At 39.9% G+C, this 21,031-nt stretch overlaps 2 protein-coding genes across 3 annotated transcripts in view; one reads left to right on the forward strand and one right to left on the reverse strand.

Annotated features, from left to right (window-relative positions):
- Positions 1 to 14,773, reverse strand: part of napgb (N-ethylmaleimide-sensitive factor attachment protein, gamma b) — a 39,580-nt gene extending 24,807 nt beyond the window's left edge. Inside the window, exons 1-7 of one of the 2 annotated variants that reach the window (XM_039754761.1) lie at positions 14,602 to 14,773; positions 13,668 to 13,735; positions 12,246 to 12,330; positions 12,124 to 12,141; positions 9,822 to 9,852; positions 8,938 to 9,047; positions 7,923 to 7,989 (exon numbers count right to left, since the gene is read on the reverse strand). In XM_039754761.1, coding sequence (XP_039610695.1) covers positions 7,923 to 7,989; positions 8,938 to 9,047; positions 9,822 to 9,852; positions 12,124 to 12,141; positions 12,246 to 12,330; positions 13,668 to 13,735; positions 14,602 to 14,657 — 435 coding nt within the window. In that variant the 5' untranslated portion in view covers positions 14,658 to 14,773. Of the gene's footprint in view, positions 1 to 7,922; positions 7,990 to 8,937; positions 9,048 to 9,821; positions 9,853 to 12,123; positions 12,142 to 12,245; positions 12,331 to 13,667; positions 13,736 to 13,822; positions 13,921 to 14,601 lie in introns of those variants that run through there. The other variant, XM_039754763.1, reaches the window with a different exon arrangement.
- A 2,607-nt stretch (positions 14,774 to 17,380) lies between these two features.
- Positions 17,381 to 20,798, forward strand: LOC120529873. The gene is given in 3 exon segments (XM_039754093.1): positions 17,381 to 20,154; positions 20,156 to 20,588; positions 20,778 to 20,798. Coding segments are annotated over 3 exon segments (3,228 nt in total).
- The last annotated feature ends 233 nt before the right edge of the window (positions 20,799 to 21,031 follow it).

A 21,031-nucleotide genomic window follows, 5' to 3' on the forward strand; every position in this document is an offset into this window, starting at 1 on the left:
GGGAACCTAGAGGATGTCCCGATTGAAACAAATTTGGTTCACGTGGTTCTCACTGCCATATGCATCGCTAAGAAAACTATACTCATAAACTGGAAAAAGAAAGATAATCTTTGCATTAACCAGTATAGAAATCTTTTATTGGATCATATTACACTTGAGACAGCCTCTGCCTCCACTTCAAATCAATCTCTCTGGGCTCCTTTGATCGGTTCCATCACATAGCGATGATGGAGGGTCATTGATATGGTCCTGCGGGATGCTGTGGTTGATGTGGTGGAGAGTCTGAGCTTGGAGTATCTGGAGGATCCCTGGGGTGGGTTCACTAGGGGGGTCTTGGGCTGGGGGGCTGCTGCCCGACTCTGGTGGTGCTTGGGTTACCTCCGGGGGTGGGCTTCTGGTGGTTGTGTGTGGGGCCTTAGGGGGGTCTTGACGGTGGCTGCGGGTCGCTGCCTAGTGGCTGCAATGCCCCTGGGTTGGTCTGGGTGTGGGCCTGGTGGCTTAGGGTATGGGGGCGGCCGTCCCCGGATGGGGATATGGGTGGGGCCTTGGGGATTGGGTCCTGGCATGTACGCTGCCGGGAAGAGGGCCGGAACATGCGGCAGTTCCACCATGGGGAGGGGATGTCCGGGAGGGGGAGGATCCAGCTTTATCCTGGGTGTCTTATGTCTTACTTAATCTGAATGTTGAGTAAATGTGGGGATGGGAGTAAATATTCTGCTGGGGTGGTGTGGGTTGGTGGCCTCAGACTCCGTGGGGCTCTGTGATGCTGCTGCTTCGGCCATGGCTAGATAGGCTGGGGCCTCCGTGCCCGGGTGGATTTTGGGAACGGAGGTGCCTATTGGGGCCAGTAGGGGAGCTGGCTCCCTGGAGGGCTCAGGCCCCTCAGCCGTTCCTCCCCATCCTCAGACATTTCCCTCCTCCTGCTCCTTCACATCATCACACAAACATGCACATAGGGCCTTGGGGTGTGGGTAAGTCAGGGGTGCGGTATGGATCCCGTTTCCGCAGTCCTGTGGCAGCCTACACCCCAATTTTATTTGCACATTAAACACTTCCACAAAAACATTCCACACAAATGCACACTTAGGGCCTTGGGAGTGGGCACACTCAACGGCATCCGGTGGGGGGAAATTTCAGCCTCACTCCGAGTGCCGGTGTCCACTTCCAATTTTAAACTGCACCTAGTCACGGAGAGTTTTGGGGAGGGAGGTGGGGCTGTGTGTTGGCATCAGCTGGTGTAGGCCACATGGTGCCGGCACTGCCCGCGCCCCCCCAACCACAAAATGCACCTTATCAACACACACCAACACTACATTAGAGCAGGCGGAGGGAGACTAGAGGTCTTATTACACCTCTGTTCTCAGTTAGCTGCCGGGGCTGGAGGCTAGGAGTGGGAGCTGGCCGCCTGCCTGTGGTCTGGAGTGGTGGGTTGCTTTGCTCTACGTTGGACGGGGTGCCTGCTCACTATTCCCCCTGCGGAACGGGCTAACTCTGGCGTCCAGGAATGGCTGTACCTCAGGTACGGCAGCACCGGGACCAGAGTTAGGTAGGGTGTGTGTGGGGAGTGTGAATGGGTGTCTGCGTACATCCTTGTAAGTCTTGGGTTGTATGTGTATGTGAGAGCATGAGGGAGGGAGTGTATGACTGTGTTTGTGTGTGACTGTATATGTCAGGTGGGGTTTTGGACTCCTCCCCTCTCCTGGGACATCTGGCAATACTACAACATCTTTGCCTCCCCTCCCCTGCCTTAAGCATCTGTCTGGTCGCTCCCGGTGGCTGCCTGGTGGGATCTGGTTCCCTGGGCTCTGTTGGATCCTCGGCGGGTGGGTCGCCCTTGGGTCCCGGGCTGCTGGGTTCGGGGAGAGCTGCTGGGCGGCCTGAGGGCTTGCCGTTGATATCTCCCGGGACTCTGCCGGCTGCTGGTTGTGACCCCCGGGGTGATCCTCTGCGCCTCTCGGGTGGGGGTTGGGGCTTCTCTGGTGACGGCCTCCCTGGGGTCTCCGCTCTGGGGTGACCTCTGGATCTCTGGGCTTGGAACTCCCTCCATCTTCCGCACATTTTTGGGGGCAGGTCTGTGGCCCTTCACAATCACTATTGGATGCTCCTATAGAGAAACCTTACACATACAAGCGTGCGTACGCACACAGGTGCTCACATGGTGATTTCATAAGTATGACTTGGACATCTTCAGCACATGATCTAAGGTTGTGGTGGCCCTAAATGCCTCAGTAATAATTACTGTATGATTGTCAGCAAACATTTTACTTTTATATATCTTCATGTAGCTGATGCAGCAATGTTTTTGTCTTGTGGTTTTTTTTTTTTCCCCTCTCTTTCTGCAGGTCTAGAAGCGGATTCTGGTTCATTTATTGTTTATTCTATACGAAACCCCCCCCCTCCCCTTTACCTCCATCTCTTCCTTCTCTCTCTTCTTTTTCTTTCACTTTTGTCTCCGTGTCCGGTTCGAATCTTAAAACATCTAAAATATTTTTAATAAAGTTTTGGTATCAGGCGTGACGTCAGCAGAAGCTGTAACGCTCCACCTGAGAGAAAAACTGTAAGGCTAGTCGCCAGCATTCAGACATCAATTCTGATTGCTTCACAGCCGAACAGGACACGGTAAAAAAAAAAAAAAAAAAAATATACTATGCCACGCAACATTTTATTGAAGTTGTGTTCTACATAGCTGGCACGTCTTTTTTTGTTTCCAATCTGTACAGATGGTTTACAGTTTTTTCTTCCATCAAGAAGTTGAAAACACGCTATAAATAGTGATTAATCTTTCGCTATTATTATTATTTGTTTTTCAGAGTGTCATATGTTTTCTGATTCTTGGGGGGGCAATTTAAGGTATATTTTTATTGTTGTTGCTCCTCGTGGCGCATTCGGCCCACACTGTGAATGCGTGTGGCCACCAAGACTCAAAAATCTGTTAGTGCTAATCTGTACCAGCAGTTAAAGTACACTTTGTGACTGATATACAGCCAAATAACTGGTCCCAAAAGGGGCTCTAAATTGGTGCATGACTGTATTAATAAGTTAAACCTGACACAAATCTGTATTCTAAAAAAATAACTGAAGTAATGAAATGTACAGCTACTTTACTTTCAAAACACTTTTGAAAGGATTTTTCAATAAAGAACCCAATTTACTGGGTAGAAGCAAAGTTTACGAAGGCCACATTTGCACATCCCCCTCTGATATTTCTATTTCTCAACACATTTCACAGAGACTGGATTTTGACATAAGCACGTGGTATCTAATTTTCTGAGATCGGATAGACACTGCTCTCCTTCGTAAGTACTGAATACTAATTCAGTTCTGATCACCCTTATCTAATCTGACTTTAAACAGTCAGATTGGATTTTTGTTGAAGAATGTCACTTGATTTTTGTACATCATGTATTACAATAACAGTCATTGTGAAGTTGGTAAACAAAGCAAATAAATTAATACATTTCTGTATTGAACCGACTGACCAAACTTGGGAAGTCTAAAACATTGAAAATTGAATAGCACCAATAAAATGTTGATGCAGAAGTAGGTTCAGTATTGAAAAAAATTGGGTTCATAAAACTGAGAGACCGATGACTGGAAATATGACAAGATTTCTAACCTATGTTTAAACCACTGAACCAGATATTTACTGATGAAAACTGTCAGATTCATTCTAAACAGTGTATTAATTATAACCAATCATGAGATACTTAACCTCAATTAAATATGTTTAACATTTTTTTGCACATGAGTGGACAAAAATGTCTTGTTAATTGGCACAAGTTGAGTATCTAAATTCAAAATGCCTGGGACCACAAGTATTTTGGATTTCAAAATATACAGAAATATATTTATACTTCATATATACCTTATACACATAGCCTGAAGGTTATTTTTAATAATTTTGTATTAAGCAAAAGTTTGTGTACAATAGTATCAGCAGAATACATGTATCAGCTGTTAAACAACAGCAACAACAAACAATAACAGGCTTTTATTCTACCTACAAAATTCTGTTCTGGTCAAAAGTTTACTGTACACAGAGAATAAGCAAAAAACACAGTGAGTAATGCACAAAGGTCTAGTGATAATGATGGCCAATAACATACTGGTACCAACAGAGTGTTACAGCCCCTAAACCATACAGCACCTTTCACCCTTTGGTAATGCACCCACTGCTCCGCCATCACTGCGTGTTGGTGCACCGCTTCAAATTCAAAGAGATACTGAAGTAATCAGTCGTAAATGGTAAGTACCAGGTTGTGTGTTACGCACATCCGCTGATCTCTCTCTCCCATATATTTTATATACTGTATATATACACACACACACACCACACATATATATATATATATATATATATATATATATATATATATATATATATATATATATATATATATATATATATATATATATATATAGACACACACTGTATACAGCAAAATCCCCGGATGTAATATGACCAAGCTGTGCACTGAGCTTACTTTTGAGAATGCAATGTATAGTTAGTTGTCCAGGAGAAAAGAAATGTTGCCTCAAATCAATGGCAACCTTTTGTAGTGTCTGTCCCCGAGACTTATTAATTGTCATCGCGAAGCAGAGCCTTACTGGAAATTGGAGGCATCTGAATTGAAATGGGAGATCAGAGGGTATAACGGTGATGTGAGGAAAACATTCAGAGTGTAGCGCTCTGCTGTTTTTTTGTGTAGCTGCCTTCACACAGCAACTCCGCTGCTTTATAAACGAACACCATATGAGGCCATCGTTTCTCCTTGCTTCGTGGTTCTGTACTGTTTTATTGTTCGTTTAATACGATTGCTATAGTTATTGTGTAGCTATTTTGAGACTAACTGTACTGTTTAGGTACCCATCTCCTTTATTTAATCCGCGGCTTGCACGCTATTTTTTGGTCATTTATTACGATTATAGTTATTTTTTGATTCCCCTCTTTAGCTGACTGTCTGCTCATATAAGGCGCTCAGCTGTTTTTTTGTGAAGCAGCCTTTACACAGCTTCTCCGCTGTTTTATAAACAAACGACATATAAGGCCATCGTTTTCCCGTGCTTCGCCAAGAAAGCTGCCTTTTTATTTAATCAACGGGTTCTCCACTGTTTTATTGTTCGTTTATTACGATTGTTATAGTTCTCTTTATATAGCATGTTGTCAGTTCACCAGTCCGGTTGTAATATGACGAAGTTGTGCGAGCTCACTCTTGAGAATGCAAGGTATAGTTGTCCAGGAGAAAAGCAATCTTGCCTGAAATCAATGGCAAACTTTTTGTAGCGTCTGTCCCTGAGACTTATTACTTGTCATCGCGAAGCAGAGCCTTACTGGAAATTGGAGACATCTGAATTGAAATGGGAGATCAGAGGGTATAACGGGCATACAAGGAATAAATTGAGTGTGGAGAAACCCGAGAGACAGCGTGTGTATTACCTTGTGGAGTTTTCTGTGAGTATTTGGTGGCAGCGTGACGAAGTTGCCTACATAAGACCGCATTAGCTGTGGAGCTCAGCTCGGAGCATATTCTTTTCCTACCTTTTCAATTGTGCAATGCGTTTTTTTGAATAGGTTTGATGCATGGAAGTAATCACTCGTACAGCGTTTAGTTAGTTCACGTGAGCTGCTCTCTTGTGTGATGTTGCAATGTCCACGGCTTCATTTAATGTTAGCTAAGACCCGGCACTTAAAAGTTTCTCGCTACAGCAATTTTAACTCCATTACAAAGTGATCCAAAGTCTCGTCTATACCTCCTGTCTTCTCATTAAACTTGTATCTCGCTAATAAAGTATTTGACAAAGGCATGACAAACAGCAGCGGGAGCGTGCCCATAAACTTAATTTAAACTTACGGTTTACACCGTGCTTTGTTTCCGCAGTAGCTGAACTTATGAATAAGCTTGTATGCGTTTTTGTTTAGCGCTCTTTGGGAGCTCTTCCTTCTTTTCTACGTACTGCGTTCACAGTCAGTTGATGTCATTACGTGGGAGGCGTGATGATGTGAGACGCAGCTCCGCCCACGGCCATCGAGCTAAAGTCCATTACAGTATATGGAAAAAAATAGGTTCCAGTTATGACCATTACGCGTATAATTTCGAAATGAAACCTGCCCAACTTTTGTAAGTAAGCTGTAAGGAATGAGCCTGCCAAATTTCAGCCTTCTACCTACACGGGAAGTTGGAGAATTAGTGATGAGTGAGTGAGTCAGTCAGTGAGGGCTTTGCCTTTTATTAGTATATATATATATATATATATATATATATATATATATATACACACACACACACAGTGGAACCTCAGTTTGCGAGCATAATTCGTTCCGGAAACGTGCTCGCAATCCAAAACACTCGTATATCAAAGCGAATTTCCCCATAAGAAATAATGGAAATTCAGATGATTCGCTCCACAACCCAAAACTATTCATATAAAAAGGATTAATACAAAATATAAAGTAAAATACATAATACAAATTAACCTGCAATTTACCTTTAAAAGAATCATGGCTGGTGTGAGTTTCTAAACTCATGTGGAATTCCACCCAACGGGACGACACGCTGAAGAGTGTCCCAAAGCAATCGCAGTCTCCCAGCGCTGTAGCAGTTCGCCATATAAGCGCATCCAAAAAGATCAAGGAACATTATAAAGATCCCGCTGCAATAAATAACAGCGCTGTTACTGTTTCAAACTGAATAAACTGGTGTTTATTCAGCTGGTGTTAAAGTACTGAGACTCAGCTTCGTGTTTTGGGGAGCAAGATGAGGACTCGCACTTCACAGCGCACACACACAGTCACAATGCTATAGTAAACAGAGAGAGGCGCTGGGTGAGCGAGATAAGAAGAGAGAGAGAAGCGCTGTAAATAGAGAGAAGCGCTGGGCGAGCAAGATAAGGAGAGAGAGAGAGAAAAAGATGCACTGGGCGAGCGAGCGAGCGAGATAAGGAGAGAGAGAGAAGAACCATCAGTTCAGTTGTGATCACATGACGCTCAGCAGACAAAGTGTATCCATACTACTCGTATTGCAAGACATCGCTCGTTTATCAAGTCAAAATTTATGAAAAATTTTTGCTCGTCTTGCAAAACACTCGTAAACCAAGTTACTCGTAAACCGAGGTTCCACTGTATATATGTATATATATATATATATAAAATACAACATCTGTCTGTTTGTATGTCTGTCCGCTTTTCATGAGAGAACAACTTAATGGATTTACATCACGATTTTTCTATAATTTGCTTGAACGTTCCGGTTTATTTTGCGACTTCTGTCATTGAATTAAGTATTATAGTTCGGTTGCAGAAGCGATTTATTTGCACGATTCCAAAAGACAGGCTGTGGGCTAAGGGTAGGGGGAGGTGGGACCTCAGGAGTAGGAAGATGGGCGGAGCCAGCCTCTGTTCGAGTCATTCTACCTCTTGCCACATGTTGGAACGTACCTTGCCTCCGCTTAGCTAGCGATACCTGTTTGTTCAGCAGACATTATCACCTAGAGATTGTTAAAGAGTAATGTTTAACGTTTTTGATCACAGCTATGTGTGTTTCAGAGGGTACCTGCTCATTGGAAGAGTTATCATGGTCTTGTGGGAGATGCTCTCCCATCAGAGTTGAACACGATCAGATACAATGGCAACATTTGACTTTGGAGTGTACCTACCTACAGCTTGGACAGAGATACCTTGCCAACTTTTTACATTTTTGGCAAAGAGATCACAGCTACCTTATCACCCCTATAGCACTATCAATATAAATTCTTCTCAATACAAATTATTACTTTTTTTTTTATGAATTTTAAAGTTTGTCCTTTTTCACTACTACGCGGGAGGAGCCACTGGAGACAGCTAGTCAGTAATAAATAATAATAAAAAAAATGTATAGGGAACATCTGTATGACAGAAAAAATTAATAAATTTATTTTCAACTTACTTCAAATACAGATGCTGCTTGTTGGTAAAGTTCCACTGCTTTTTCCAGATTTATAGGTTCTATCAATCTAAAAATTAAAAAGGAAATACACCACAGTCTTAGTCTAGTGCAGCTAGTATTTTTTTTTAAATAATTTTAGTAATAAACTACTACAGTATATGCAATGCTGAATCAGCTGAAGGGTAACACAACATATATGATTAATCTGACATAGTGAACTTCTAAGGCATAATTTGGATTAATGCACATTCCAAAAATAATGAGCATTAAATGACTGCATTTTCATTTAAACAGATTTCATTTCTAATACATGATAACAAATTAGATTGCATATTTTACTTTTTTTATTTATAATTAGCAATCAGTAACTATGCTTCCAACTGCATAAAATTCAAATAAAAGAAAAAGTCTGGAAATTAAAAAGTAAATATATAATGGCCTTCTAACTAGAAATGTAATAAGTAATAAAATGAGCTACATAAACTACAGTACTATTACGAAAGCATCCTCAAATAGCAAGGCCATGTCCTTAGTAATCCACTAAAATAATGCATAACGTTAAGGAAAAATTAAAGAATATTATTTTAAAGACAGAATGCAGTCCATGGGTTAGCAACATAGAAAATGAATGGACAGATGAATGAATAAAACTGAATGTCAAGAAGGGCGACATTAGTAGTATGTATATACCACTTTTAAACAGTACTGGCAAAATTTTAGCACCAAACACTGTATGAGTGAGACTAAAAAACAAGTTTTAGTATTTTGTGACCAATCGTTTTACTTGTTCAAATGTCAGTATTTCAAGGATATGTGATGTCAAACAGGAAATCAAAAATGAAAAATTTTATTTATTCATTGAAAATATAAATACACTACATACACATTTTCTGTTTATTTACAGTAATTTGGGGCATGGAACAAAACGTATCTTCTGTCCTCTAAAGCTGTAACAATGTATAAAATGGATAGATATGAGAACTGCACAACTGTGCTTCTGTTTAAGTAGACATACTTGCCAGCCCGATCCAGTGCCATTGCTGCTGTATCAGGAGTACCATTTTCTACATACATCATGCTGGCTTTTTCAATAAGCTGGATTGCTTCAGGTAGTCGCTGCATTTCCTGATGGGAAATGATTACAATGTCTGACTGTCTGTTTTTATATTACATCCAGTTTTATTTAAAGTGAAACAAATGTTAGTAAACACGTAGATGTATATATACAGCAGAATATCTTTGATACCAGATACAGAAACAATCTGATAAAATAGCAAGCTTTGACTGAAAGCATAATTGGTAGTGGAAGTGTTCAGAGCTTTCAATGACTTATGTGGTCCTTTGCCTCTGACTCATTAAATCTGACAACTAAGCAGGCATTTATTTATACAAAGCAGATTAGAGAACAACAGTGGAACAAACACTTATGAATGAAAAAATAAGTTAAGAATGTAAAACCACAGATATAAGAAAATATGCAGAGAATACTTAATATATCCCACTATTTAATTTTTTTCTATTGTAATGTGTTTCTCAAGTATCTCTTAACATTTATTAAATATGTATTCATATAATGCATTAAATTTTCTTTATGTCTAACTTTCAGACAAATAATATACTGAGTATACACTCACAAAATATATTTTTGTATCAGAATAGAACTCATCAGTCAGACAACAGAGTAATTAATTGCTTATTGGACACTTTTAAAGAAAGCCCCAATATTGTTCCCCAATCAAAATGCTACTTCATTTAATTTTCTGTTTTATTTTTTGAAGCACAATACAGACTTCCAAAAAAATTCTCTTTTTCATAGTGGAGCTTTTTAACCCCAGGAATGTGTTTTAAAATTAGCTAAAGTTTATTTTACGACTGGAGACACTAAAAACAATCACTTACTTTGAGCATCATTCCTGCTTGTTCAAGGGCTCTGTTAATAGAATGAGAAAAGTCTTTTTTTTGTCTACTCCAGAAAAACAGAATGCCAATAACAGAGCAACTGTTAAAATAATAATAAACTGTCACAGAACTTTTGTTCCAATGTTTTCAATTTCTACACTCAACCTATATGCCCAAAATTAGTCTGCAGTGTGATATATTACAAAATATTGATTTTGTGTAGAATACTGTACACAGTGAGAAAGTATTCTTGTTTCAGTTTATGTTGTTGCTAATCCAAATGTAATACATTTAACTAGAAGTACATGCTGTTATGTAGCAATAGAAATAAAATAAAATCTGCCTGTTGACATTTTAAACCAATTAATATTACTGCAAAAAAAAAATACACCTGTCATCATCTTATAATTGATAGTGAATGACAATGAAAGCAGAAGTACTACTATGAAAACTCAGAACTGATTGTACATTTCTATAACAGAAGTGAAAGTAGGGTGACCAGCCATTGTCACACACGTGCGCATGGGAGGCAGCTAAAGGGCTTGTGTGACAGCAGTTCGGAGGCATGCCGGGATGTGGAAGAGCGCACTGACTCTTTTTCTCCCTTTCCTGTAGACCATTCCCGGGAGATTCCACCTGGCTCTCTTGACATCACTTCCGGGACCGAGCCAATGGAAGTAGACCTTACCAACTCCGGCCCCGTGATGTCACGTCCGGGCTCGATCCAATGAGTGAAGAACACGTGCCCGATCCTTATGACCTCACTTCCTGTCTTCCCCTTTAAAAGCCTGCCCTTTTCCCTCAGTCTTGTTTTGGACTCGTTTGTATGCACTTCAGTGCTGTGTATTTACATAAAAAGAACGACTTTGCAGCCAGGATACCAGATTATACAGGTGGCTGCCCCAAATCTTTATCTGAGTATGTCTCATTATTGTGACACCATCAATTACGTTCCGAGATAGTTCTATTCAGCCCTCATATTTTTAACCTTTTATCCCTTACTTTACAGAAAATAAAACTTTCATTCAAATTAATTATGAGGAGTGTATGCTGTGCAATATGCACTCTGCTACAACAACATATTTTTACAGCACCTTCCAATGCAAAGTGTAATTCCAATGCAAAGTTGAGGTGCTTAACTGATAGTTACACTGCTGCACACAGATCCTACTTAGTTGTACATGTGTGCACCTTTAAACATCAATCACATTAATTCTGTTCAAATCAAACACAACAGTCAAACAATCAGATGTGCTGTAATTATTACATATGTGCCTATGCTGTTACAAAAAGTGGCAGGAACAATGTAATAAATTAACCCTATAAAATAAAAAATACTGTCATCAGAGACAGATAACCACTTACCAAGTGTAAAACTGGGTTCTCAGGCAGAGAATTAATAGCCCAGCAAATCTAAATATGAATGAACCCTTTTAAATTATAATTTTGTAAATTAGTACAAAGCTTATATGATTTGAAAGCCTACTGTATTGTTTCATGGGTGAGCAATTTCAAAGCAGTGAAGGATGTGTGTTTGTGTTTCAAAACTGGAATTATAAAAGAGAATTCAGATGTAAGAAAAAAAATGTAATACCACACCCCTAGAGCAACAATGATATGAGCAACAACATTCATGACCCCCCGTATTCATTCCAACACAATATTTCACACTAATGATAAGAGTTCATAAATTAGGACGTTCAGTGCAAAAGATGTTATGTAAATGACTTGGTCTTGAAGGTGCTATGAAGAGATTGAGATTACTGTTATAAATCTGTAAAACCTGGAACCAAACACTTCCATTTTATTTTATTTTATTATTCAACAAGTTCAACAAACTTTAAAACTATAGTTGTTCTTCACTCATATACACTTTAGCTTTAGAAGGTTCTCAATAAATGATATTTCTGTTTTCAGAATTCACACGTGTAATGCACAACATTTTATGGACTTAAGAAAATAAATAAATCTTTTGTGGAAATACCATATAATGATACAGAATGTGTGTAACATATTTTATCATGGTGGCAAGTATTTTTCTTTTTATATTTTTGACAACAAAGACACGTTAGTTATCTAAAATTACAGTAAATTCTAACTGCTCTGTTTGCTGTTAATTTTTAACAATGATAGTGGCTACTAATGGCAAACATAAGAATTCTATAAAATGCCACAAATAAAAAAAGTCAAGAAATAAACTGAACTTTTATTGCTTGTGATTGTAGGCTTTCTGCTGCACGTAAGAAGCAGTTAATCTATAGCATCTACTTTAAAAAAAAAAAATAAGGTATACACTACTTACTTTGCAGCATGGAACAGACTGTTTTATTAAAAAAATGAAGTTAAGGAAAGTAAATTGCAAGTTTTTTACTTTGTAAACAGAAAAGTATATAAAAAAGCCTTAAACCTTTGCTTTAAGGATACGCTCTGTTGTCTTTGTGAGCTTCAGCCTCCTTTAAGTAGGCTTCTTTTGCCTCATCATACTGTTTTGCATTTTTAAAGGCAACAGCTAGAGGAAAGAAACAGACCATTGAAACTCAACACAATTACAACAATTCATCTACAGTATATATTACCCTTGCTGTATGTAATAACTATTAGTACTACTATTAGTAGTAACTATTCCAATAAAAGCAATCAAAACAGCAGTAAATGAAAGAAAATTACAGTTAGTTATCAGTGCAGTTAAACCCTCCAGTACTCTGTGATCAACCTCTGTGGTCAAGTAAAATATATGACTGACAAAAAATTCTTATAACCCCCAATTTGAGCCATATGCCACTTTTTCAGGGAGCTTTTTTGGGAATTAAGTCTTTATAATTGTTGCTCAGTTGTGCTGAGATGGCAAAACTGAAAATTAAATTATTCATTAAAATTTTAAGTCAATAAAAACAAAATTCAAAGCTAAAATACACAATAATAGCTGGAGCATGACACTAAAAGTTCCTTAAAGAAATAATCAACTTATAAATGCATCTAAATTGAATTTAAGATCCACCTCTCCTCCTCATTCACCGATCAAGAATCCTGTCTTCAGTTCCAATGCACAGTAATATATGTAAGTGCCTTTCTGGTTTATTTTGTATACTGAGTTTTTCAAAGTAAGTATTAACAATATTATAGCCAAGTATAGGTGCATTTTGAATGTTTTGACCATACAAAATAGATAACAGAAGTGTGGATTATGCGACAAGAGTTATGCAAGATTTTCTTTTTTCTGTTTTTCATATTGCTTGCCGTTGTCCACTGTTGGTCACTATTCTGGCCTGGAGTTTTTTTTTTTCTCAGCCAATACTACAATCTAGTATTGTAGGGGTAAATAACATATAAAATATCATTTTTAGGTGGAATATTCCTTTAAGAGAGAAGAAAAAAAAACAAAACATAAAAGCACCTTACTATTCAAACTAAAACCTACAACTCTAACCAAGCCTGATTAAAAACTCAACAAATGTATTAAATTAAGTCACAGTCTGTCTATGCAAAGATCAAAATATTTATTGCTGTTTTTATTAATGCTGTACATTCAGAAAATGTAAATGTTAACGGCACAGAATAATTACCATATCCCAGACATTTTACTCATTTAATGTTTATTATAAATATATAACACAAAATAGTATTTATGAAAATGCTACAAACCTTTAAAAAAATAACTATACACAACATAATTTCATTTACTTTTGGTACTTATATTTTCTGATGTAATACATTTTGGCACAGAATCCAAATTTATATAGCTTATGGCAGTTTCTTATTTTACTTTATAGTAAAACGTCATCATTTTTAAGTTTTAAAAATTATTACGTTATGTCCGTCTTGTTAAAAAATACAGAACCTACTCACCAGCTTTTGCATATTCTGAAGCTGCACTGTCATAGTCCGGTTTCCACTTCATAAAGCTGGTTTTTAGGCTGCAATGGAAAAATGGTATTGCATTATTGCCCGTTTTGTATATTATGACCACTAAGGTACTACCTGAACCTGTCATTTGTACGTACTTTAAAAAGGCTAGCAGGGCATTTTGTATGTATTATATATTTATGTACAGTATTTTAATCTCCGAGTCCGACTGATAAAGGAATCAATAGAATTGCTTGACATACAGGGGCCTTTTGCAAGTCTGTCGAGGAAGGTTCACTCTATCTAAGGGGTAATTTGTGACAGAAAGCATACTAAAACGAAAACGAAGCTAAAGACAAAGGTTATCATTAGAGATAAAGTATTTCGCAGGGTTATAAAAACAGACTTGGCAGTATCTCAATAACAATCAGGAATTGACACCAAGACCATACTTTAATGTAACACATTGATTTCTTTATGGTACATCAATGAAATGTATCAAGGTAAATTTTAGAAGGTTGTTGACATCATATCGGCAACATTGACTCCTACATTACATTGAACTGGGAATTGTATTTTCATGGCAAAGCTCAGTAATTGCAGCAATAAGAAAATATTACAGCAGAAAACTACACATCCCAGAATTCTTAGCGCTTACGCTTCGCCGCTCATCATTTTAAACACAGCAAGTCATAAAATTAGCAAGGCTATGATTCGATACAATCAAAACTATAAGTATTTCCCTGTGATATATATATATATATATATATATATATATATATATATATATATAATATATTACTCTTTTGATGTCTGGTGTATGTTGGTACAAAAACGTCCGCTGACTGGAAAACACAACAACGTAATAAAGAAACACTACATTACATATCATCACCATGAATGCCAAATACACCGTGAAAGTAAAAATGTTGCTTACTACTTTTCGGCCTTAGCAATGTGCTCATGTGCTTCGTTAATCTTCTGAGCTGCCATGGTATTATTGTGCTCCTTTTTGGGCTAAGCAAAAGAACACTTTTTAATATCCGAAAGCAAGTGCCCAACGTCTGTTCCTGTAGATCGAGCGCGTCATCTAACGTCACTACGGATAGTGCTAAGCACCAATATTGAGGAATATTATCGACGTTAACCGAACAGGATACTCATCAATTATTTAACCTATTCTAATGGTCTGTTATTGTGATTGTTGTACTTATTATTTCTTCATATACTTTAACTATTGTAATTTTACTGTTAGTATTAAATTATTATATTATTCTATTATAAATAAAAAAAATTCCGAAAATAAATATACATGATAAAAATATGCATGTGAGAAATAACTTTTCTCATTTTCCTTTTCTGACTGCAGTTCCAATAATTACATATCTGTATTTTATATACTAAATACCAATCAAAACTACAGTATTTAGTTTTTAGTACTAGGTGGTTGTACCGTGTTAGCTATTATGAATGTAGAGAAAAGCCATGCAAAATGACACCTTTTATTGGCTATCTAAAAAGATTACAATATGCAAGCTTTCGAGGCATCTCAAGCCCCTTCTTCAGAAGCTTGCATATTGTAATCTTTTTAGTTATCCAACAAAAGGTGTCATTTTGTTCAGTATTTAGTTTTGAAAGTACGTGTACAACGGAAATAAGGAAAACATAGGTACAGTAAAAGTTAATACCTTGCTGAAAAAAAGAAAAAAGGTTACAGACACGTTTTCATATTTGGTAATTGTATACAGTATATTATGTAACATCTGTCTATGTGGCTTGTTTTCAATGGTTAATTACTTTATTTGGCATATGCATACAGTAGGTTCAGGTCTGATGCCTGGGAATATTCCATACTATTAATTTGTTTGTTGCTTTGCATCCAGTCAGTAGCAGCCACTCATTCACTAACAAAATTTGGCAGATCTGGGATAAAAAAAAACAAAACAACAAAAAGAACAGAAGTACATATTCCTATAATTAAACTGGGTTCAGATCTCTACCCTGCCCTTGTGTCATTGTAAGTATCGAAGTTCTTCCTGTGCATGCTTTCTCTGGGTGCTCTGCGTTTCCCACCTCCCAAACACATGCACACTAGGTTGCCTGACATGTCTAAATGGCCCTGATGTAGGCTGAATATTAGTGCTTGTTTTAGAATTATGTCTGATGAAATGCTAACCACCTCCCTGTAGACCTGATTTGGAAGTGTTTTCAAGACTGTGGTGCAACATGAGCAAAATCTGATTTTCCACAATCTGCTTAAGGTAAAGTAGCAATATATCCCCCCAAAAATTATATTTGTTTTAATTTAAATTGAACTTAATATGGTAGAGAGGATTAGATATGTATAATAGTTTCTTGGTAAATAAGGGAATCTTGCTATGATTAAGTAAAGATGAACCCCCTTCTGGATGCCCAGAGTTTGAAGCCAGAAGTAGAGGGAGATGCAAGAGTTTGTAGAGAGAAAGGCACAGAAAGTGAAGAATGGATTGTGCTGGCACAGGTGGCCAAATGGGCAAACCAACCCACTATTTAGAAAAAGTTTAAGGATCTGTTAGTCATTCCCAGTGGGGCAGCAGGTTTGTTGTTTTATTCCTGATCATTTGTATTTGTGTTCTCCATTTGTTTGTCCTCACAGTGAGTTTTATTTCATCAATAAATGTACAGTTCTTTGGCCTTTGTGACATTGATTCTGGGCAAGGAGATAGTTTGAGAATGTCCAGTCACCCACACTAGAGTTTTTTATGAGTAATTAACCAATTATTCACTACCATGCTATTATTTCTGTGGTAAATCAGAGAAGTGGGTAATCTTGCTGACTTATAGTTTTAGAGTTTGCCCACATACTGACTTCTCCATCACTATGTGCCTGCCCACCCACTAAGGTCCTCTGATTCTGGCAATCTTGTTGTGCCCCACACTAATCTACACTCCATGGGTGACAGGGCCTTCAGCTATATAGTGCCCAGACTCTGGATTGACCTACTGAAATTAATCAGATCAGCTGACTCCATGAATTCTTTTAAAAAACAACCCAAAACTCATCTGTTCAGGAAGGCTTTTAGCTCTACTTGGCTTTATTACCCTTCTCTCAGTTTCCCTCTCTGTCAAGATGCTCATGTAACCTGTATGTGTGTGCTTGACCATCAATTATGTTGTCTGTTAGGCTTTCTCTGAATTTACTGTCTTAATCTTCTTTATTTATTTATTTGGTTTGTACAATGCTATATACTGTATACCCTGCCATTCTTTCTTATAGTCTGTAAGTGCCTTGAGCATGGTAAAGGCGCTATATAAATAAAATGTATTATTATTATTTGAGTTTGCATGTTTTACATACGCGTCGTATATACATGTGGGCTTTTTCAAGTTACTTCTGTTTCCTTCTATATCCCAATGGCATACAAATTTAGACATACTATATTCATCTAGTGTGTGTGTGTGGGAGTGTGGAAGTGAACACTCGCCTAGTGGAGACAGGGCGGTCTTTTCGCCTTGGACCACTTGCAGATTTTGTTTTTTTTTTCCTTCAGCTTGTCTGGAGTTTTTTTTATTTTTATGTCCTCCTCGGCCATCTGACATTATTATTGAACTCATCTTTAGAGACATAAAAACTGATTCTATATACAGAATAAGGTCTCTACTTCTCAAGTAACTATATACAGTGCATATCTTATGTATGTTTGTATTATTTATTTTTTGTATGGTATGTATTGACCATGATAAGTAGATGCATCTGCGGAAAGGTCTGCAAGAATGATAGGGGCCTAAAAATTCATCAAGCTCGGATGAAATGTCTGACACAGGAGATTACAGCACAGCGCACAGGATCGATGCCTGGTGAGACGCAGGAGGAGCCCGGTCCGGAGAAACTCCACAGAGCCCAGAACCTCCAAGTGCCAAACACTCCAGGTCCAGACAGAGTAGTCCTACATATCAAGTGGCCTCCAGCAAAGCAGCACAAGCAGTGGCACCAGTTTGATGAGGATACATCTAGAATCATCAATGTAACAGCAAAGGGTGATGTGGAAGGACGACTTCTTAATCTGACCACAATCATCACAAGTTTCGCGACTGAGAGGTTCGGCGTAGAGGTGCCTAAGTTGAGTAAATGTACCTATACCAGGAACCGCAGGTCAGATAAAATCCATCAACTCCGGAAAGAGCTGCGGATTCTGATGAAGCAGTTCAGGAAAGCAGCTGAGGAGGAGAAGCCATCTCTCAGTGAGCTTCGGCAGATTATTAGGAAGAAGCTCATGACGATGCGTAGAGCAGAATGGCATAGGAGGCGGAGAGTTGAAAGAGCCAGGAAGCGAACCTCATTTGTAGCTGACCCCTTTGTCTTTACAAAAAGACTGCTGGGAGAGAAGCGCAGTGGACGTTTGAATTGCCCTAAGGAAGAGGTAGATCACTTCCTGCATAACATCTTGAGTGATCCAGACAGAGAGCAAGAGTTAGGGCCACAGACAGCCCTCTTGAAGGTACCAGCACCAATAGTTGAGTTCAATACTTCAGGACCCACCAGGCAAGAAGTTCAAGAGGTGGTAAAAGCAGCCAGAGCGAGTTCTGCTCCAGGTCCCAGTCAAGTACCATATAAGGTGTACAAGCGCTGCCCAGGACTCCTTCGAATCCTCTGGAAGATTCTCAGAGTGATTTGGCGAAGAGGGATCATTGCAGAACAGTAGAGGGAGGCTGAGGGTGTCTGGATCCCTAAGGAGGAGAATTCAACAACATTGGAGCAATTCCGATCCATCTCAAGCCTCAGTGTGGAGGGCAAAATCTTCTTTAGCATTTTAGCTAGAAGGATGACAGACTTCCTACTGAAGAATGGTTATATTGACACATCGGTACAAAAGGGTGGCATTCCTGGAGTGGCAGGGTGCCTGGAACATACTGGAGTCGTCACACAATTGATAAGGGAAGCACGTGAGGGAAATGGAGATCTAGCTGTGCTTTGGCTGGACCTTGCCAATGCATATGGGTCAATCCCTCACAAGCTGGTTGAGACAACTCTAGATCGGCACCATGTACCCTGTAAGATCAAGGATCTCATTCTGGATTATTATAGTAACTTCAGGCTGAGAGTTACTTCAGGGAGCATTACATCAAACTGGCATCGGCTCGAGAAAGGGATAATTACAGGCTGTACAATTTCTGTGATCCTTTTTGCTCTCGCGATGAATATGTTGGTCAAGGCTGCTGAAACGGAGTGCAGAGGCCCCCTGTCCAAGTCTGGGTTCCGGCAGCCCTCGATCAGAGCCTTTATGGATGACTTGACAGTCACCACTACCTCAGTGCCTGGGTGCAGGTGGATTCTTCAGGGCCTGGTTAAGCTCATTTCTTGGGCTAGGATGAGCTTCAAGCCAACAAAATCCAGGTCTATGGTACTGAAGAGAGGGAAAATGGTGGACAAGTTTCGCTTCTCAGTGGATGGCGTAACAATACCATCAATTAATGAGAAACCAGTCACTAGCCTAGGTAAGGTTTTTGACTGTAGCCTCAGAGATACTGCGTCAGTCCAGACAACGATCAAGAAGCTGGAAGCTTGGTTGTCGGCAGTAGATAAGTCTGGTTTACCTGGCAGATTTAAGGCATGGATATACCAGCATGGCATCTTGCCACGGATTCTTTGGCCGCTGTTGGTGTACGAAGTGTCGATGTCTACAGTAGAGGCCCTGGAGAGGAAGATTAGCTGTCATCTTCGAAGATGGCTTGGCCTGCCTCGCAGTCTAACGAGTGTAGCACTATATGGCATGAGTAATAAGCTTCAGCTTCCTATCAGCAGCCTGGAGGAGGAGTTCAGGGTTTCTCGTATAAGAGAGGCCCTAGTCTACCAAGGCTCTGGAGATTCTAGAGTAACAGCAGCAGGTATTGAAGTGCGAACAGGAAGGAAGTGGAGAGCACAAGAGGGACTGGAGTTGACAGAGTCTCGGCTGAGACACAAGGCACTTGTGGGCACAGTGGCAACGGGGCGAGCAGGACTGGGAGCAATCCCAAAGCCACAGTACAACAAGGCTCAGGGCAAGGCGAGAAAAGGATTGGTCCTAGAGGAAGTCCGAGCAGGTGTTGAGGAGGTGAGGACCAGCAGGGCGGTGAGCATGCGGCAGCAAGGGGCATGGACGAGGTGGGAAGGAGCGCTGGAGAGGAAGATCACCTGGAACGACATCTGGAAGGCAGAGCCACAGCGTATTAAGTTCCTGGTCCAAGCTGTGTACGACGTGCTCCCCAGCCCAACGAACCTGCATGTTTGGGGTAAGAGTGAAGTTCCAACGTGTCCACTCTGTCCTGGACGAGGATCCCTGGAGCATATTCTGAGTAGCTGCCCATCTGCCCTTGGAGAGGGCCGATACCGTTGGCGACACGATCAGGTCCTAAAGTGTATAGCAGAGACCATTTCACATGCAGTGGCCAACAACAAATATGTTGGCAGCCAGAGAAGAATTGCCTTCATAAGGGCTGGTGAGCAGGCGCAAGCAAAGCAAATCATTCAGCCTCCTTTCATCTTCAGCAGACTGGGAGCTGCGGGTTGACCTGGGCAGACAGCTCAAGTTCCCGGAATTTGTAACATCAACCTCATTGAGACCCGATATAGTTTTAACATCTGCATCGTCCAAGCAAGTCCTTTTGCTGGAACTGACAGTCCCATGGGAGGACCGCATGGAAGAGGCAAATGAGCGTAAGCGGCTCAAGTATCAGGAGCTCATTGAGGACTGCCGAAGGAAGGGCTGGAAGACTTGCTGTGAGCCCATAGAAGTAGGGTGCAGAGGATTTGCCGCTCGATCCCTGTGTAAGATCTTTGCCAGGCTTGGAATCACAGGAGCTGCAAAGAGGAGAGCCATTAAGTCCATCACAGAAGCCGCAGAAAGAGCCTCGAGGTGGATTTGGATCAAGAGGTCCGCAAAGTGGGCCAGTGCTGCTGGGACACAAGTTGGGGCGTGATCAACCCCGGCTGGGTCACCTGAGAGAGGGTGTCTGATGTTGTGAGACCCGAAACACCAGATGATCCCAGGAAACATCACTGATGATGTGTCCCAGCGCATCCAGAGATGTATCTAAATACAATACATACATTATTATACTTATCTAATTTTAATTTGTTTTTCTTTGCAACTACAGCATTTCCTTGATATCTTGTAAAACAATCTAAGGTACATCTGGGGCCCCATGTATAACACTGTGCGTAGAATTCACACTATAACATGGTGTATGGACAAAAAATCCAGATGCATAAATCTGTGCAAACGCCAACTTCCACGTTCTTCCACTCCATAAATCCCTGTCAGCGTGAAAAGTAACGCATGTGCACGTGCCTGCTGCCCCACCCCAACACCTCCCAGTATTACGCCTCTTTGAAAATGCAAATCAATATA

The sequence above is a fragment of the Polypterus senegalus genome, chromosome 5, assembly GCF_016835505.1.
Source record: "Polypterus senegalus isolate Bchr_013 chromosome 5, ASM1683550v1, whole genome shotgun sequence".
In the NCBI taxonomy this organism is placed as follows: Eukaryota; Metazoa; Chordata; class Cladistia; order Polypteriformes; family Polypteridae; genus Polypterus; species Polypterus senegalus.